Below are 17954 nucleotides of genomic sequence, written 5' to 3'. Positions count from 1 at the left end.
ATTCAGACTCAAGATTAGTATGCAATAAGACTGTCGTGGATCATGAAATGCAGTAAAATAACTTCAAGTATGACAAGTGACTAAAAGAAGACAATTAGGAAAAGGAGATGCCACTTTTGTAGATGTTTTGTGGGGTAATGAAACTCTGCCAAAGCTCAGGAACACCAACTCCCCCATAGATTGGATTAAAAAAAATATTCGTAGTTCTCTAGAGTATAGAGACCAATTAGATCATGACAATAACCTCTTTACCTCCTTTAAAGGAAAAGACCAGCACCATGTTACAATCAAACTGGTCTGCTTCCTGTTCCTCTAAGTCAAGATCTTGCTGCTCACATCAGCGATGTTTCACAGGTTCTCTGCCATCTTCATAAATATACTACCTCTTCACCTCTACCTTTTAGAGTATGTAGCATCCATCAGGGTTCAACTCATGCTCTCTTCTGATCTCCTTAAATGTTGGTTTCTTCTCTTCTCAAATTACTTTGTAAATAGTTCCATAAATATTCTGTTCCCCCAAAATGAATGTAAGCTCCTCGAGGGCAGAAATTTTTTTTTTTATTTTGCCTTTGTATCCCTAGTGAATAGCCCAATATCTTATACTTTGTACACAATTAGGGAATTCTTACTGAATAGAATGGAATTGGAGCATGACTGGGTAGGCAGAGGATAGGAAGAAGTAAAGTGAGTCTAGGTCTGAGGTTTTTTTTTTTGTTTTTGTTTTTTGTCTTTTTTTTAAGCTCTAGGGACTTCAGCAAAAGGACTTCACATTTCTGGGGCTCAGGTGTCCCTATCTTGCATATGAAACATGCAGTGAGGATAAAAGCCACAATCAAGGCAAGGTTTCCCAGTTTACAAAACCATAGATTTGCTTATAATGCACAGCATTAGCAAATCTTTGGTTATGTATTCAGTTTCAGTATTCAACTATGAACCACTGAACTAAGCCTCTAGAGAGCAAATTGAAAGCTATATTCTCAGACTATGGTATACATATATTTTTATTTTCATCTTTGCAAATACAAATGCTTTTGCTAGGGACAAAGGCACCTTTCATCATTTTCTTTGAGCTGCAGAAATCACAGCAGCAGTGGGGATCTAGGCCAAGGATAGGAGACTCAGAGCATTTAAAGGAAATCAAGTGACTCTGAACGGCCTGGACACAATGCCCTTTGATTCAGTAAAAAGGAAATTCATTTAATCTTAGCAAACACACACAAAAGTGAGTCTTGGCTTCCTGCTCCTTTTATTTGCTAACACCATTAAAGATCTCCTTAATATTTTACCTTCACCCTTGGTCACCAAGCAGAACAAACCAAGTCCTATCACTAGATGTCATCGCTATTAAGAAGAGGAAGGAAGAAAGACGAGAGGAAGGAAAAAGAAATCTCAGGCGGGGAGATTCATGAAACCTATAATTGCTCAAGTCAAAACATTTTAATGCTAAAAAAATCAGAATAAATGATTAAACCAAAGAATTTGAGCTTCCAGTAAGCTGTAAAAAGGGACTGATAAACCACAAGAAGCAAATATTTAAAGATGGTTTTTAAGAACTCAGAGATGAGAAATGATTGAATAGAGGAGGTTTGAGCCCTCTTTAGCTTCTGGGTTTAAAGAAAAGAAAATAGACTTTGCAATCATAGGGCCTCTCTGCTCACCTATCAATGTCCTCTTATGCTGTGCCACTCTTCAAATGACATACTGTGATTAAAATAAGCAACAAAATCATGACTAAGTCTTAGCTGGTAATCAGAATACCTTTTTGTTACGAAAGTACATCCAGGCTGAGAGCCATTATTGCTTCTCATAGCCTTTACATGTCACTTAAACTTGGGATCATGGCCAGGAGTTGATCTGAAGGTAGAGAAAATATTCTATAAATAAACATCACCTCAGTGAGTTTTAGTTCAAGACAAGCCTCCTCTATAAGACATTCTTGTTCTAGAGTGCCATTTTAGTCATTCATCTAAAAAGTCAGTTTTCTTAGCTCTAATACCATGCCAATCATACCACCATGAGGATTTGGGAGGGTCCTTGGGCAAGGTGAATTATATCAACTGGCTATTGTTTATAGCCATCTAGGATTGGCTAAATTATTTCCCTGTATTCAGTAAAACATATGCAAGCAAACTTGCAATGCCTATGCTTTATTTATCAGATCATGAGAATTCTTTGAACTGAGTAGCTCAAACAAAGATATGTTCCCAGGATGAGTATGATGTAAATATAACATCATTTAATCTCCAATTCCTATTGGGTGATGATGGTCATCTCTATACCTCTGATTTCTTCATCTGAATTTAGTCAAGCAAGAGGGATGAGTCTCTAAAGAAATCACAGAGATAATCTCTTCTCCCCCCCAATATAATCTTACCCCTACCTCATAAGTCAGCACATCCTATTGACTAGACAAAAGTTCTGTCTAAGGGTATAAATCTGTCTTACAATGGTGTTAAGTACACAGAAGTGTGCCTGTATGCTCTTTGAGATAGCATGCTATCTTAGAAAGTACACTGGGCAGGTCTGGATTCCACACTTGACTCTGGGTGTAATAGACTTTGTGATTTTGGACAAGTCCTTTCATCGCTTTAGTCTTGTTTCTTTATATCGAAATACAAAGTGAAATCTCTTCTAACTGGGAAGGTGGACACAATATTTTTATACAACTTTATAACTTAAGTATAAAAAGGACAGAGGTAGTGAATCTTTAATAATTAAACTGAGTCCACAAACTAAGAAGACAAACATTTCACAAGGTAAAAGACTCATGATAAAATGTTTGAGAGCTCCCACTCACTTTTATCACCCCCACCCAGTCGTACTTACCAAGTACAGCATTGGGACATACAATACATTTCATTAGGCTATGGAAACAGATTTTTTCCCCCCAAAAGGCAAATATTTGTGCAATATTTACTTATAAAGGAAATTATTTTTTCATCAAACAAAAGAAATAGAACTTGTGCATTTTTAAATTAACAACTAAGCATTACTTTAAAAAAACTTTGAAATTAGATATGAAATACCAATTTATGGAGGTATTAGAGTGTGCCTTGGAACACCTGACACAGCCTGTGCATACACGTATGAGACACAGTCAGTAGAAGCAACTTCACAGGCTTATTGATTCAAGGTCTGACAATAAAAACCTATGCTTGGTTCCCCTACGGCTAGGAATCAGTCAGAACCTTTTCACCCCCTTTAACCCACACCACAAGAGATGGAAAACACTGGTTCTTCTTAGTCACAAGAAGGGAAGATCATGCAACAGAAGGAGAAGAGTAGGGGGAGACAGAAGCATGGAGCCAGATGGAATGGAAGGGGTTTCCATATACAAGAGAATAAAGACTAGAAATTTAGTTGGAGTCAGTCCTCTCCCAATGGAGTTTACTCTGGGTAGAAAATCAGCTTAATCCCTATATTGAACATGATGAGCATTCTAAGCCACAGGAATCTGTTGGGATATAATCAGGGAATAGCTGGAGAAAGCACATTTGCCAAGGAGTGAGATAGGAAGCTAAATATAAACAACACAGAAAATAAGAAAAAAAAGCCAAATGACAAAAATTCCTTGAGAAAAAGGCTTTATATAATTCTAGCTCCCAAGCAGATACAAAAAATAAAACCCATAAAGACAAATTGGGAAAAAAGAAAATTTCCCAAAGGAGTTATAACACATCAAATAGGTATTCTATCAAAGATATTGAACCAACAATCCTTAATGAAAAATAAAATTTTATAGATTTCCCAGAGATATTGGAACACCAGAAAGAAAGCCCAGAATAGTTCAAAAGAAAAATAACACATAAAAGATGAAGATTTGGAAATAAATTGATTTATAAGAAATAAGATTTCTCAAAGTAGAAATAATAAAGACAAATAACAGAAAGGAAACATAGAAAATTTAATGGAGAATCTCTCCAAATTCGTAGATGCTTTGAAAAAAGAGAATGAGAGATCTTAAACTAAAAGTTTCTGCTGTAGAAGAAAATTTGCTAGAAGAGAAGTAAAAGACAGTAACTTTGAGGACATACAAATGACATATCATCCTAAATAATAGAAAAATAATAGAATTAGACGATAGGGTACATAGTAATAGATTATGGATTATAGACATGGAGAAAATAAAGCAATATTAGATTTTATTTTTATTAATTTATTTTGATTTATTAACAATCACTTCCATAAGCTTTTGAGTTTTAAATTTTTCTTCCCTTCCCTTCCCACCTCCATCCCCAAGACAGTGTACAATCTGTTACAGGCTATACAAATACATTCCTATTAAACATATTTTTCACGTTAGTGATGTTGTAAGTAAGAATTAGAACCAATAGGAGGAACCACCAGAAAGAGGAAACAAAACAAAACAGAAGAAAAAAAATTCCAAATAGTATTCTTCAATCTGCATTCAAACTCCATAGTTCTTTCTTCTTTGTGGATATCATTTTCCATCACGAGGCCTTTGGAGATGTCTTAGACCCATGTATTGTTGAGAAGGGTTAAGTCTTTCAATATTAGTCATCACACAACGTGGCTGTTGCTGTGTACAACATTCTCCTGGTTCTGCTCACTTCACTCATCATAGAACTATACAAGTCTTTTCATGTTTTTCTGAAGTCAGCCTGTTCATCATTTCTTATAGCACAATAATATTCCATTACATTTATATATTACATTCACAGTTATGATTACTATCTGTGTCTTTCTTTCCATCCTTACCCCCCATTTATGCTTTTCTTTCTCCTTCTCCTTTTCCCACCTCACTAATGTTTTGCTTTTGACCACTGCCTCCCTCAGTCCAACCTCCTTTCTGTTAGCCCCCTCCCTTTTCTTCCCCTTTACCCTTACTAATTCTTCCCTCCCTTTTATCCCTCCCTCCCTTTTCTTTCCCTTTTTCCCTACTACTACCTATAGGGCATGTTAGATTTCTATACCTAACTGATTATGTTATTCCCTTCTTAAGCCAAATCTGATGAGAGCAAAGTTCAAACAATGCTCATCTCCCTCCCTTCTTTCCCTCTGTTGTAATAGGTTTTTGTGCCATTTCCTGTAATGTAATTTACCCTTATCTGCCTCCTCTTTTCCTTTTCTCTCAGTTAAATCAGATTAATCCACTTACTTGGATCCATTTAACCCACTTGATTAGATTTTTTTCATCATTACATCAAAGTCAATTTATACCTACCCCCTTTATGTATACCCTTTAACATGTATATCCCTTTATACAGTTCTCAAGAGTTACAAGTGTCATCTTCCCTTCTAGGGATGTAAACAGTTTGCCCTTATTAATAACATGTTTCTTTCTGTCCCGTTTACCTTTTTATGTCTCTCTTGAGTCTTACATTTGAAGATCAAGTTTTCAGTTGAGCTCTGGTTTTTTTTTTTGGCTAGGCAATGGGGTTAAATGACTTTCCCAGGGACACACAGCTAGTAAGTGTCAAGTGTCTGAGGCTAGGTTTGAACTCAGGTCCTCCTGACTTCAAGGCCAGAGCTCTATCCACTGTGCCACCTAGCTGCTCCGAGTTCTAGTGTTTTTATCAGGAACATTTGTAAGTCCCCTGTTTCATTGAATATACATCTCCTCCCCTGAAAGATCATGCTCATTTTCACTCAGTAGTTGATATTTGGTTGTAATCTAAGCTCCTTTGCTTTATGGAATATTATATTCTGGGCCCTACAGTCTTTTAATGTAGAAGCTGCAAGGTCCTGTGTAATCCTGACTGTTGTTCCATGATATTTAAATTGTTTCTTTCTGGCTGCTTGCAGTATTTTCTCTTTGACCTGGTAATTTTGGAATTTGGCTACTATATTCCTTGGTGATTTCAATTTGGGATCTCTTTCAGGAGGTGATTGGTGGATTCTTTCTATGGCTATTTTACCCTCTGGTTCTAGGACCTCAGGGCAGTTTTCCTTTATGATTTCCTGAAAGATACTATTCAGGCTCTTTTTTTTTTAATCGTGATTTTCAGGTAGACCAGTAATTTTTAAATTGTCTCTCCTGGATTGATTTTCCAGGTCAGTTGTTTTATCAATGAGGTATTTTACACTTTCATCTATTTTTTTCATTCTTTTGTTTTTGTTTGACTGATTCTTGCTGTCTCATAGAGTCATTCACTTCCATTTACCCAATTCTAATTTTTAACAAATTGTTTTCTTCTATTAGATTTTCTACCTCCTTCCCCATTTGGCCAATTGTATTTTTTAGGGACTTGTTTTCTTCAGCTAATTTTTGTCCTTCCTTTTCCAAGCTATTGACTGTCCCTGACACACCTCTCATTTCTTTTCCCATTTTTTCATCTACATCTATCATTTGACTTTTAAAATCCTTCTTGAGCTCTTCTAAGTAGGCTTTTTGGGCTTCAGACCAGTTCATATTCCCTTTTGAGGTTTCAGATGTGGGTTTGTTGACAGTGTTGTCCTCTTCAGAATTTCTGCCTTAATCTTCACTCTTCCCATAATAAGAATCTATCATACGTTTCTTTTTGCTCGTGGTGTTTGTTTATTTCTTGGCCTTTAAAGAGACTGAGCTCTCCTGCTGGGGAGCAGAGGGCACTGTCCCAAGCTTCTTGTGTTGGGAGCCTATGGCCTGGTCACTGGCTTTGTGTGCTGGTGCCTCCACTGCTGGCAGATGGAGACTGTAGGGTTCTGGCAGCTTACCTGGTGTTGGGCTGGAAGAAACAACACTGAAACTCTAGGGGTAGGATTGGGTAGTGTGATGCCTGGAGATTTCTTGCTCACCTGGCCTTTCCTTCCTTTCACTTTCTTCAACTCCTTTCAGATGAATGTTGCAGGATGTTTATCTGCCTGGGGCCCCTTGGAGTGATGTTTCCCTTAATTTTGCTGAGACAGTGGGAGAGCTGGTTGCTGTAAAATTCCCAGACACTTGGTGGTTTTCCAAGTTAGTGTCCATCAGTTCCTCTGCCCTCAGTGAGGCACTCAGGTGCATGCTCCACCACCTGGGCTTCAGGATCTCCTCCTGGTATGCTGAGGTGAGGCTTTCCACTAGCTTGCTGGGATGCCTCTCATTCTATACTGCTCCCCTTCCCACAGGGTAAGAGGGGCCTTTCCCATTAATTCCTCAAACTACTTGGGCTACTGGACTGCTGTACCCCATCTTTCTTCTGGTTCAGCTGTTCCAGGGTTTTTCCTGGGGTGATATTTTCTGGGGTTTCAGAGGTTAATAAGGGAGTGTAAGAGCAACTTACCTTTTACTCTGCCATCTTGGCTCCCGGAAACAGAAGAACAACTAGATTTTTTTTCAAACAGTCAAGACAAAGACTTCAGCTATGAAGGAACCTCAATTAAATAATCCAAGATTCTTCTGTGGGCATAAAGAATCATTAAAAAAAGAATAGGACATTCTAAAAAGCAAAGGACGTCAATAGGAAACCTAAAATAACATATAATGTAGAGCATAAAAATTAATGGGAAAAGATGAATCTTTAACAAAATAGAGGCATTCTTTTTAAAAATTAATTTATCTATTTTTAGTTTTCAATTCACTTCCATAAGATTTTGAATTTTAAATTCCCCCCCCCCTTCCCCTCTCCTCTCCGCAAGATGGCATGAAATCTGATATGGGCTCTACATATACAGATATTTTCACATTAGTCATGTTGTAAAGAAGAATTAGATCCAATGGGAGGAAACATGAAAAAGAAGAAACAAAACAAAACAAAAATTTAAAAAGGAGTGCAAATAGTATGCTTTGATCTGCATTCCAACTCCACAGTTCTTTCTCTGGATATAGATAGCATTTTCCATCATGAGTCTTTTGGAGTTGTCTTAGATCCTTGCATTGCTGAGATGAGCTAAGTCTATCAAAGTTAATCATTACACAATGTGGCTGTAACAGCAACTGTGTACTGTGTACAATGTTCCCCTGGTTCTGCTCACTTCACTCAGCAGCAGTTCATAAATCTTTCCAGGTTTTTCTGATGTCTGCCTACTCATCGGTTCTTACAGCCTGGAAGTGTTTACTCTTCACAGGGACCAAATCTCCTGGGATTTTTCTTTAGATCTTCTAGGATTGTCCCAGGAGAACCCTGTTGTACCCCTATTCTTATTTATTTTTATCCACACTTTGTTCTCCCTAAGGTGATATTTTATCTCTTTTGGGAAAATCTTGAGAGCTTAGAATATTGTGACCTACTCCTCTATTTCCCTAGAATCCTCCAAGCCACTCCTTTTTCAATGAGAAACATGAAATGGGCCCAAGCACATAAAGATTTCTTAGAAGAACTTAAAAAGGACTTTAAAAATCAAATAAGAGAGATTGAAGAAAAATTAGAAAAAAATAAGAGCAATCCAAGAAAATAAAGAAAAATATGAAAAGAAAGTCAACCAACTTGAAATAGAGAACCAAAAACTTAAGGAAGAAAATAATTCCTTGAAAGCTAGAATTAGGCAAAGGAAAGCTAATAATGGTCTAAGACACAAATAAATATTAAAACAAAATTAAAAGAATAAAAAAAGAGATATGAAATATCTCATCAGAAAAACTACTAACAGATTGAGGAGAAATAATATAAAAGTAGTAAGACTGCCTGAAAATTATGATTAAAAAAGAATCTTGGTAAAATGTTACAAGAAATTATCAAGGAAAATTGCCCTGAAGTTCTAGAACAGGAACAGGGAATCAGTGTTCAATTCCAGAGAGGGAGCCTGAGAAACAGGTACCACAGGTACACAGGTACCGGGCAGCAAATGTGCAAATTAGGCAAAGCAGAAATAGAAAAAAATATACTAACCACCACCTGAAAGAGGTCCCAGAAGGACTTACAGGAATATCATAGCCCAAGTTGCAAAGCTTTTTTTTTTCAAAGTTTTCAAAGGTTAAGGAGAAAATATTGGAAGTAACAAGAAAAAAAAAAATATTTTGGAGCTACAATAAGGATTACACAAGACCTAGTAGCTACTATGCTGAAGGACCATAGGTCTTGGAATACTGTATTTTGTAGAGCAAAAAAGCTGGGGTTATGACCAAGGGTAATTTACCCAGCAAAGTTAAGTATGATCCTGAATGAAAAAAAAATGGGCATTTAATGAACCAAGAGATTTTCAGATATTTGTGACAAAAACAGAGTAACTTAAGGGCAAATTTGACATATAACATCCAGGAGAAAAATAAAGTAAACATTAAGGACCCATTATAAGGACTCAATAAGGTCAAATAATTTACTTCTTATATATTAAAATATTATTAGTTCTATTATGACTCCCAATTTTATTTAGGTATTTTAAAAGAAAAGCTTAGGCTGAGCTGAGTATGATGGGGTGATTCTTAAAAAAAAATGTACTATCAGCACATCCATCTTGTTTCTGGTGGAAAGGCATGGAAACATGACTAGAAAAAACTCAATATCATGAACTGATGCAGAATGAAAAAAAAAAACCCCAAACCTTTATATCCACAATAGCTACAATAAAAATAAGAAAAAATATAGAAAAGGAATTTGTCAATACAGTAGTGAAGAAACTTAGCCCTGGAGAAGAGCTGAAAAAACATAACACCTCTCATCTTTGCAGAGCTAAGAACTATGAGCTGGAATATTGTATACCTTGTAAGACTTTGTGGATATGATGGTTGGTTTTGCTAAACTGCTTTTTTCTCTTTCTTTTAAAAATGTTATATGGTAATGATTCTGGTTAGTTGGATGGTGGAAGAGGGAGAGGCTTTTGTCAGTAAATGGTGATATAAAAACAAAAGACATCAAAATTAAAAAAATAAGGAGCATAAGAATGAAAAGATCTGCTTTCTTCCAGTAACTAAATATGTAATCTTAGGTCACTCAATCTCTGTCTTTCAATTTCCTTGAATTGGTCCGTGGTTCTTTACCTTTTTCAAGTATGAGGATTTCCTTTTATTACAAGCAAATTTTGCAAATCCCAACAAGACAATGATTGTGCTCTTAGCCTGTAGACTCCTTGTGTGTAGCAATTATTATTTTTTTAATATCTGCTTCCCCAATACCTGGTACGTAATCCAGTGCTTAATAACACTTGTTGATTAATGTATTAGCATAGATTGAGAAAATACATAGTGACAAAAGAGCAGAATAAATAGAGAAGGAGCATGAAATCAGGAAACCCTCAATTCATATCCTGCATCTGGTGATTTCTAGCTTTGTAAACATGAGCAAGTCACTTAAGCTCATTGAGCCTCAGTTTCCTTATATTTAAAAAGGGAATAATAATAATAGTAGTAACCAATTTACAAGGTTGTTGTGAGGCTCTAGAGCAATGATGTATGTGTCACTCTTGGCAAATTTTAAAGTACTTTATATAAATATGAACTGTTATCATTATAATTAATAATAATTCTGCCATCATGCTTTTCTACTTTGATATTTACACCGAACTAGTGATATATGTGAGACATGTTATTTATTCAGTGCACAGAATGTATGTTTTTCCTCACTTGTCAATTTACCTACAAATTCAAGGAGGCAGCTAGGTGGTACAGTGGATAGAGTGCTGGGCCTGGAGTGAGGAAGACCTGAATTCACATCTGGTCTCAGATACTTACTAGCTGTGTAACCCTGAGCAAGTCACTTAACCCTGTTTGTCTCAGTTTCCTCATCTGTAAAAAATGAGCTGGAGAAGGAAATAGCAAACCACTCGTGTCTTTGCTAAGAAAACCCCAAATGGAGTCACAAGGAGTTGTACATGACTGAGCTAGTGATTCAAAGATCCATTAGAAAAATTGTGCAGACACAATCAGTCCCTTTTTGAGATCTGCTGAGAAGGTTTAGAATTACTGCTCTACGTAATTTAGGTAATTTAAGAATTAAATTAGGTAATTTAAGAGTAGTCCAAAATACAGTTCAAAAATTCTTTGAATTTATAGAATTAAGACCCTTGTGACCTGTGTCAAATTCACCTATCCACTCCATTAAAGAAGTGAAATCTTAAAAACTTCTTTCAACCTAATTGACCCTTTAGGGTTCATAGGATCACAGATCTAGAATTTGAAGAAAACTCAAAGGTATCAAGTCAACCTCCTAATTTTACAGATGAAAAATGACTACAACAAACATATAAATCCTGAGTCTTAGAGAGGGTCATATATCCAGTAAGTCCCCTGGATTGGATTTAAACTCAGATCTTCCTCTTCTTGACTCCAAATTCAGTGTTTTATACACTATACAGTATTGTATCTTGGCTTAGAGGGAGAATAGCTTTGAGGAGTCCCATTGATTTGCTCTTTAGGGATATATGCATGTGAAATACATCTTTGACATTCCCTCCAAAGTTCCTGATTATGAAGCGCAAACTTAAAGTAAGCACTGATTTCTTCTGTTCCATGAGTTGTTAATATGTCTTTGGGACATTGAAGGGCAGATATGCACCCATCTGGCATCTGTACCTCACTGCTTATTGGGTGAAAGTCAGATGAAAGTTAGATTCATTTGTTTGGTTGTTTGCCTTGAGAATATTTTTTTCAAATTGTTTCTCTCATTTTTCATCTTTTTCTTCAGTCACAGGTGTTCCCTAAGAGGGGAGGATCTCAACAGACAATGGCTTTCTCCTACTGCTCAACACCAGCCAACTATCTACCATACGAAGGGCCTCTTACACTACTTAAATAACATTGGTCGGACCCCAGTGGTAAGTCTCCTTTACTTTGTTACTCTGCAACTTCCTGAGAAATAAACTCCAATCAGATAACAGCAATGTTCCAAGGTTTTCACTTGAAAGACACTATTAATAGTGAAGTGTTTTAATAGGTGAAGAACCCAGTGCTAGCCTTACATAACAAAATTACCTTGCTCACTCAAGAATTTGAATGGAGGTTTAGTTAGCTGCCCAATGATCTACATCAGAGGTGTCAAAATGACTACATGACATCTGCAATTAAAATGCAATGAAATACTCCAAGCAGGATTTGAAGAAATAGTAGCACAGTAATTACTGTGAAATACATTGTAAAAAGTGCCAGAAGTCAGCCAGGTAAAGAGAGCAAAAATTAGGAAGCATGACTTGCCTCTAATATTTCATGTGGGCCTGGGAAAATTATTTCCCCTTTAAGATCCTCAGCTTTGACATTAACAACAATAACAACAACCAGAAAGATAGGAGATTGAATGATTCACTTAATGGGGCCTTGGCGATTGATACAGCCCCTCCACCCGGAGGAGAGCAGCTGATTTCCAGCTCAACCCTCGTTTAGTACCCTGTTGGGAGGGCATCTCTCTGGGTGGTACAGTAACTACTGGGGAGGGAAGCTTGGCAGTAACAGGAGCAGGGAGGAGAGATATCCTCATAGAGCTGGTTGGCACTTACCTGACTCATGTAAAGAAACCAATAAGGCAGGATTCCTCTCTGCTCTGACAACCTCTAATTGAAGAGAAGAAGATTTATTTTAAAACGCGACAGGTGAAAGGCTTGTTTAAAAATATAAATAAACATTAATTAGCTATAAACATGACAGCCACAGACTTGTTTCCTGCTGGGAGCATCTGAAAGGTGGGTGAGAAACAGCTGAGTACTAAATGCTGTTCACAGTATTACAAAGCTCTTTAATGGGCTCTATATCACCTGTTAGTTACCTACTTGGATATATTTAGTCAGCCTCCTGAAGACACCATAAGCACTGTCATTCATCCAGCATTAGTTCCTATCTTATTCAGGGAAGACTGCTCCAGTGCTGAAACATAGGAAACATAAATAAGCTTGAGGAATCCTTCTGGGTTTCTGTGGATGGTGATAGATTAGGGTTCTCAGCATCCAGCTGGACAAAGGCAATATTTTCTTGAGATGTATTATTATTTGTTTTTTTTTTGATAGGACAGCAGATGAATTTTGGGACTGTTCAATCAGTACTCCCTAGGAGCAGGCAGGTAGCTAGTGCAGCAGTGATGCCCAGCAATGTCAGTACCTCAAATGTCAATCACACATTAGCCAGCGGTCTATGGAGGTAACCCAAACTTTTATAAGTAGGGGAAACAGCACGGTTCTGCCATCACAGCGTATCCCTTAGGCATCTCAAACTTAACACGTCCAAAATATAACTTATTATCTCTCTCCATCTCCAAACTGAACCATCTTCTGAAATTTGATTTTTCAGTAGAGGCCACCACCATCCTACAGGTCACTCAGGTTTGCAATCTCAGAACCATCATTAACTTTTCCTACTCCCTCACCCCAAGCATAGAGAGTTGCCAAATCATGTTTATTATATATTTAATATGTCTCCCATCTGTCTCCTTCTCCATACTTATTGCTACCACTGTCATTCAGGCTCTCATTAATTCGTACCTGGACATCTCTGTCTGTTTTTGAATTGAGTTTTTTGACTCAAATCTCTCTCCTCTTAAATTCATCTTTCACATAGTTGCTAAATTTCAGAATGATATTCCTGTAATGAGATAACACATAAAATATTTATGTAACATGTAAAGCAAACTTTAAAGGTCTATCTTAATGCTAGCTAGCATCAATATTGTTGCTATTATTATTATTATCATTACAATAGTTCTAACTATGCCACTCCCTTATTCAATAAACACAAGTGGTCTACTCATCTCTATAATAAAATAAAAACTATCGTTTTGCTTTTAAAGCTTCTGACAACCTGACTCCAACCTACCTTTACAACTTTATTATACATTCCCATTCATGTGCTCTTTGATCCAGACAAACTATCCTTCTTGCTTTTCCTCATATGTGCATAGTACTTTATCTCTTGTTACCATGCCTTTGCATAGACAGCCGCCCACCCCCCCCCCCACTTTTTTGGAATGCATGCTATCCTTATCTCTGAATCTCAGAATTCCTTGTGGGTATCCAGCATGGCATGGTACCTAAGGCAATTTGCAACATGGAAAATCTCTCTCAATCAGGCACAGCTCTGCCAGTGGGTGGAGGAAAACTGTAGTAAGCCTTTGGACTTTTAGGGGATGGCAGGTCACTGGGTAAGTTGGGGGTGGGGTGGAGTTAATGCTTCCCTCAATTAGGTCACTGATATAGGTGGGATGCCCTGCTTCCTCCCCAAAATGATCCTACCCATCTAATGGAACCTTGTATGCCCTAAGATGTTGATGCTTTTGTGACAAATACCTGATTATCCCATTCTATCCTCTGCTTTCATGTTTGTTCCTGTCATCTCAAGTTTAGGAGATTTCTTTTGATTTTATGGAATTTGCTGGCCCTTTTTGCCCAGCACCACTGGTGTATGAGTAATAATCAAATTTATATTTTCCCTGCTAGTGATACTGGTACATGACCCTTTTTTTCCCCACTAGGCACGGCCCTGAACTATAAGTGTCTTTCTCAACTTGCTAGAGGAGCAGCAAGGTTACTCCACCTCTTCTATACTGAAGAAAAGACAGGAACTAGCCAAAGAGCTTTCAAATTCTGATTGATTTCAATAAAATAAACCCTGAGTAAGGCACAAGGAATAGGAACTATGCAAAACAGAGAGACAATCATAAAGAGAGGGAAAAGATATTTAGTTGGAGAATTCTTGAGATACAGGAGGAACCTGTACAGGAGGGACACCAGTACAAAGAGAGACACCAAAGGAAACAGACTACGGACAGGAAGTGCCTAACTGGTTAATGTAAGGAGTAGGAGCAGTTGGTGTTGTATACACATATGCATATTTGCATTTTGCATTTTATACATATATACATATAACTACGTATATATATACACACAGAAACATATGTGCACACACATATGTATACACACAATATACATGCATACAAAGGCCATAGGCATTATAGAATGTAGAAGATGTATATACATGTGTGTATATGTATGTGCATGTATATATACACAAACGTGTATATATTTTTACAATGCCTATGCCCCCTGTGTATATATGTATATATATGAATATATAGGTATATGCTCTCATGTGTATGTATACATATATATGTAAATATATTTTTGTATAAACATATGTATGTATCTTCTACAATGCCTATGCTCTTCACAGAGGCAGTAGTCTTGTGACTGAGTTGGTTGTGTTAGGCACAGCATGTGAGAATTGTATAATATCTGGTCACCTTTAAGAAGGATGCTGGGAACTTAGATTAGATTCATGTATAGAGCTAAGCTTTTATAGCAGTCTCTGGCTCTTGTCCCACTGTAGAGACTCAAGATTGAGGAATTTGGAGAGGTTATTGATCTCTGTATCCTCCTTGCTCTTTACTCCCCATGCAAGCGTGTTAGTAAACTTATTTTTCTGTCTCTTTGAAGAGCCTATTGATTTTAGTTTACAATTCGTGTGAACCAGCTTTTTTTCCACTGGGAGAAGCAACTAGACTTTTTTCCTTGTTTACTCTGTCCTTATCTGTGGGTTAAATGGAATGGAATTTGTAATTACTCAAATAATTTTCCTGGACAATAGTTTGGCCTAATTCAGTCCTATGGGCATGTATTTTTTTCTGAATTAATCAGCCTCTTTGAAAATAGAAGTAAAAAAAAAAAAGGCCAAAAATGATGGCTTTTTTCATCCTGAGGTGGTGTTATCATGTGCTGTTGTGTTTAACAAGATTTCCAAGGAGCTCCAAGCTCTCCGCACACCATCTCTTCCATCCTCACAATCTAGAAATTTGTCAAAGAAGACAAATTTCTCTGACCTTGCCACTACCTCCAAATACTCTATCCCCTTCCTGTTTTCCCAGATCACCACCCCAACTCTGGCCTAATTTTCTTTTCTTCAAAATCTTCATTCAATAATTAACCAGTTTAGCTTAATGGTATTTTTTTTTTACCCTTGAATCACTTTTTCCCTGGTCCCATAACCACTCATCCCTAGATGACAGCATTAGATTATTCTCAAAATCTGCTGTTTTAGTCCTATGCATGTACTGCTTAAGCCAGATGGAGGAAGTCATGAAATTCTGCTAACAAGGTCCTGCACAAATTTTGCTATCATCTGCTGCATACTGAGACTTTTACTCTTTCCTGATAGACCTTCTATGCTGTTTCTCTTGTCAGCTATTCTAACTCTTTTCTTATTTCTTCAAGTTCCCACCACTATACCTCTTATTTTCACTTGCTTCCGCAGGTGACCTTGCCAAATATTTCACTGGAAAATTTGAGGCCACCTAATGTGAGCTCTTTCTTCTCCCCAACACTTTACTCCAAATTATGACAACTTTATTTCTTGCTCTCCCCTCATTTGCTCTCATCTCAGAGGAAGTGGCTCTTCTCTTTGCCAATGACAAACTCTTGACTTGTGTCTTTGACCTCCTTCCTATCTGATCATCTAGAGAAGAAATATCAAATAAAGAGTCTGCAACATTCCTAAGTGTGGCCTGAATGAGATTAAAATGTAATTGGGAAATATTTAACAAAACAAAATAAAATATAGATAATGTTAATATGTGGTTTTCTAAGTCAATGCACATCCATAGAGATTTTTATGTATAGCTCAGTAGCCCTGTTTCTATTTGAGTTTGACACCACTGTTCTAGAGAAACTTGTCTGCTCTATTACCCCCTTTTTATTTCTCTAATTTTCTGCCTCTACTTATCCACTAGCCTTTTCACTACTGCTTATAAATAAGTCATGATTTCATCCATCCTTTAAAATAATAAGAACATCATTTGATCCTACCATCCCCTCAGATTTGCTGTTGTTTATATATTTTTCCTTTCCACATAGCTGAACTCTGAGAAAAAGCAATCTGCATTTTTGCCTCTATTATTTCACTTCATACTCATGCTTTAAACCCTTGCAATCTGCCTTTTGACCTCTTCTCTCAACTGAAGCAGATTGTTGTCTTCAAGGATACCAGTGATCCATTAATCATCAATTTTGATGACTTCTTAATCAACATTTGTATTACTTAGGCTTTTTGTAGCCTCTGTCACTGTTTCACACCCCCTCCTCCTACATACTCTCTCTTCCCTGAGGTGTCAACACTGCTTTCTCCTGGTTCTACTTCTACCTATCTGATCACTTAAATTTTTTTTCCCTTTGCCTGAGCAGCATCCCTGTCTAACCTTGCAATCTTTAAGTATACTCCAGGGCTCTGTCCTGGGCCATCTTCTCTCTATATGTATTTTAGTGATCTCATTAGCTATAATAGGTTCAAATATTGTATATTCAAAGAAGTTCTAGATATAGATATAGCCTCAGTTTCTCACATGAATCCCAGTTCTTTTCCAACTGCCAGTTGAACATCTACAACTTGATAACTTTTGGCATCTCAAACTCAACATATCCAAATAAAACTTATTATATTTTCCCCAAATACTCTCCTCCTTCCTAAGTTCTCTCTGTTGAAAGTGCTACTCTTTCTTTAGTGACTTGGGTTCTCAACCTCAAATTTATCATTAAAACATCACTTGTCTCATCCAACCAGTGGCTAAGTATTTTAAATTTTCCCTGTACAATATTTACATGCATCTCCTTCTCTGTATTTCAATGGTCATGACCCTGGTTAAATCTTCTTTGCCTCTCACCTGAATTTTTCCAATAGCATTGTAATTGGTCTCCCTGAATCCAACCACATCCCTCTCTGATGCATTCTCTTTTCATTTGCCAAATTTATATTAAAGCACAACTTTTTTTTCATGCCACTTCCTTCCCTAGAACACTCTGGTGATTCCCTTTTTCCTTTCGGATAACACACATACTTTTCTGCTGGCTTTCAAAGTTCTTCTCAGTCTATCGCCATTCTGCCTTTCCAGTCCTGTTGCATGTGTCTTGTTTTCATACATTCTCTTTTCCAACCATAATGGATTGATTGTTATTCCTTTTTGTGAAATCCTATGTTCTTCTTCTATGTTTTTGTACATGCTGTGCCTCATACCTGGAATGCCCTCCCTCCTTACTTCAGATTCTAAGAATTACTATTTTTCCTTCATGCCTCAGCTCAAGTGACACATCCTACAGAAAGCTTATCCCGATCCATCTATTCACCAGGGCCCTCCAACAGGAAATTGCTTTGTATATATGTCTTATTTAATTTTCAGTATACATGTAGGTTTCCT

The 17954-nt window shown here is 37.1% G+C and overlaps 1 protein-coding gene across 1 annotated transcript in view; it reads left to right on the top strand.

The window, feature by feature from the left end:
- The window catches only part of AGBL1 (ATP/GTP binding protein like 1), an 868369-nt gene that overhangs the window by 421720 nt on the left and 428695 nt on the right, over nt 1–17954 (top strand). The window contains 1 exon segment of the mRNA XM_027851980.1: nt 11481–11610. Within this exon segment, the coding sequence (XP_027707781.1) occupies nt 11481–11610 (130 nt within the window).

The sequence above is a fragment of the Vombatus ursinus genome, unplaced genomic scaffold (assembly GCF_900497805.2).
Source record: "Vombatus ursinus unplaced genomic scaffold, bare-nosed wombat genome assembly UNPS02009205.1, whole genome shotgun sequence".
NCBI classification, from domain to species: Eukaryota; Metazoa; Chordata; class Mammalia; order Diprotodontia; family Vombatidae; genus Vombatus; species Vombatus ursinus.
Note: the sequence above shows the minus strand (reverse complement) of the source record. Positions and strands in the feature narration are given on the sequence as shown.